This window comes from Neltuma alba, unplaced genomic scaffold, assembly GCF_004799145.2.
Source record: "Neltuma alba isolate B1F8T4 unplaced genomic scaffold, ASM479914v2 tig00007930_pilon, whole genome shotgun sequence".
Taxonomy (NCBI): Eukaryota; Viridiplantae; Streptophyta; class Magnoliopsida; order Fabales; family Fabaceae; genus Neltuma; species Neltuma alba.
In genome coordinates this window covers 31,967-34,522 of record NW_021634905.1, presented here as the reverse complement: position 1 = coordinate 34,522, position 2,556 = coordinate 31,967, and the positions used below count along the sequence as shown (strand labels likewise).

The 2,556-nt window shown below is 39.3% G+C and overlaps 1 protein-coding gene across 1 annotated transcript; it reads right to left on the bottom strand.

Moving 5' to 3' along the window:
* Nucleotides 1–1,290: 1,290 nt before the first annotated feature.
* LOC114753444 (mavicyanin-like) lies at nucleotides 1,291–1,881 on the bottom strand. Its single transcript, XM_028942135.1, has 2 exons — nucleotides 1,701–1,881; nucleotides 1,291–1,589 (listed from the first exon to the last, which is right to left on the bottom strand). The coding sequence occupies exons 1-2, from the start codon at nucleotides 1,879–1,881 to the stop codon at nucleotides 1,291–1,293; spliced, it is 480 nt and encodes a 159-aa protein (XP_028797968.1).
* Between the last annotated feature and the right edge of the window lie 675 nt (nucleotides 1,882–2,556).

Here is a 2,556-nt window from a genome sequence, read left to right as displayed (position 1 = left end):
TCCCCATCCTGAGTCCATATTGGCTGATGTTTTCATCATGAAGCGAAAAAAGCCCAAGTCCTGAAAGGCTGACAAGAATATTAGTTGCAAGCCAGAAGTTACAGCACGCCACCAGACCACAAAGCAATAAATATCGCAGTATAGTTCGGGGGTCACTATTTCACAGAAGATTAAACTATTTTTGTTTTCATTCTCATGTTGGCTGCAAAGAAGAAAAAGGTAATAACTAATGAATGAGTGACTGGAATTGCAGAGAGTTGGTCAGTACGTAATCATGCTAAAATATTCACTCCTTTGTTCGTTCTGCACGCTGTATATCTCTTTCCACATACGTGGCATGACTTTTCATATTGGAGAGCGCACACTGATTCAACTAATGCAATAAGAATACAAATATGGTGATATTGCTTCACTGCGTCAAAAGCTATTAGAAGAAAACGTGAGATCCAATTGGCAGGCAAGCCCTTGGAATGCACAAGAAAGTAGGAATTGAAGAACGTTCAAACAAACCCATTACGCGGGGTTCCAAATCCACAACAATGCATTGGCTGGGCAATGATATCATAAAGAAGCCGTATATCAGAAGCGATTTGAGTTGGAAGCTATTTTTCCCAATAAGATTAAAGGATTTTGGTTACTGAGATGGTGCTTAATTACTTTCCTCGACACTTGTACCGATCCTACAAGTGGCATGTCCAGGAATTGATGATGAGGTTTTGAAAAATGGAAGAATTTTCCTTCAAATTGTATCATGTCGTGACTTGACGACTCCCACTATAGTGGTCGCAAACATTTCTTTATTCCATGAGTCTTCACGTGATGTCTGTAAGCGACAGCAGATAATGTTTCCAATGGAAATAGCAGTACATGCAACGATTCACTCATTTTCTTCTCACTTCGGTCTTTTCCTCCTTTTCTCGATAGCATGGTTTACAAATATTACTCATGATCCAAATTATGTTGATCCTGGCTTATTAATCATGCCAAATATTTTCTTTTTGGAAAATACCTTAACTGGTGAACACAGGTGAATACTCTTATTAACCTCGGCATTCATCTTGCCCGTTAATAAAACATGCTTTTTCCTCAGGCTTATGAGTTGAAGCGTGAAACATCATATAAAACTACAGTAGTAAGCTTATAAAGAAACAATATAATATATCATATAACAGTTGAATAAGAACAACCAAGAGCAACGTTTCTTTAAAAAGGAGTGGGGAAACACCGTTATTATTTTATTGAAAAATGCAGGGGTCAAGAAGGATGAGGCGACTGAAGTATTAAGGAAGGTCAGATGGAGATAGTGGCAGTGGCAAGCATGGCTGCGACGAGAAGCAGCAGAGAGGCAGAGGAGAGGAGAGAAGAAGCAGCAGAAGGCGTAACGTTGACGGAAAGCTTCATGCCAAGATCACGACAGTGATTGCTAAAACCACAAATGTACCACTTTTTGCCCTCTGTGTCAAGTCGAATCACGTCATGGCCAGAGCTCAGTGACTGGTTTGAATTTGATGAGTCTGGAATTGTGCAGCTCTGGAACATCGTCCCGTTCACTTGGAACACATTGTGCTTCGTATTGTTATAGTTGAACACTGCCACACAAACACACAATCGCATAAAATTTCAACACTTGGTTTCATACACACACACACACACACATATACACGTACACAAAAGAGAATAATAAAACGAAACATGCGTACCAAGGTTGTCCCCGACAACGAAAACTTGATCCTTGGCCCATTCGGAGTAGTTGAAGTTGGTGGTCCAACCCTTGTCACCGCCCACAATGTGATCGGCGGCCATGGCGACTGAGGAAAGCTGCAAGACCATGAAGATGGCAAGCAAGGAAACGCCAGCAGTAGCAGAAGAGAAAGAAGCCATGTCTGAGTAGCAATTTGATAGTTATGATAGATATTTGTTGATTTAGATGAAGTGTTTGCTGTCGCAGCGATACATGATTTGGGTTGGGGCACGTAATATATATATAGGGTGGATTTGATTTCATGGCAGTCCCGCCTGCGGTCGGCGTCTTACGATGATCATTAATATTAAATTATAATGTAGAGCATTGATATATACGTAATAGTTCAGAAAAGGGGATAATCCGAAGATATTGTGATCATTGAAGTGGTCCAACACAACAAGGAGAGTGTGAAACGAGAGGGACACAAATAATACTCCTTTGGGGCCCTCGTTGTCGCCTTCTTTTGCCAATAATGTTCCATCTGTTGCCTCCTCTAATTCCTGATCCCTTCCATTGCAAGCCTCTACATAAGCAAAACACGCAAATTAAATTTAACATTATTCGTGATCACATGTAAATAACACGATTAGATAAGGTGAAAGTCACTTTTATTTAAATTCTCGCACACAACACATTTCCTTGTTTAAGATTTTGAGTTTAATCTTCGGATAGGGTGAAACTGAACGTTGGATATATATTAAAAAGATGATGATCGTCAGTTGAATAAGAACATGTATTTCTTGATTGAAAGAATATGTTAATACAGCTAAAATGAATTTTAATCCTTTTTTTTTTATTTTTATTCAAATTTA

Coding starts and splice junctions, on each gene's coding strand:
- LOC114753444 (XM_028942135.1), bottom strand. CDS start 1,881: ATGGCTTCTTTCTCTTCTGCTACTGCTGGCGTTTCCTTGCTTGCCATC. Junction 1,590..1,700: donor CGTTGTCGGGGACAACCTTG/GTACGCATGTTT, acceptor TTTGTGTGGCAG/TGTTCAACTATAACAATACG.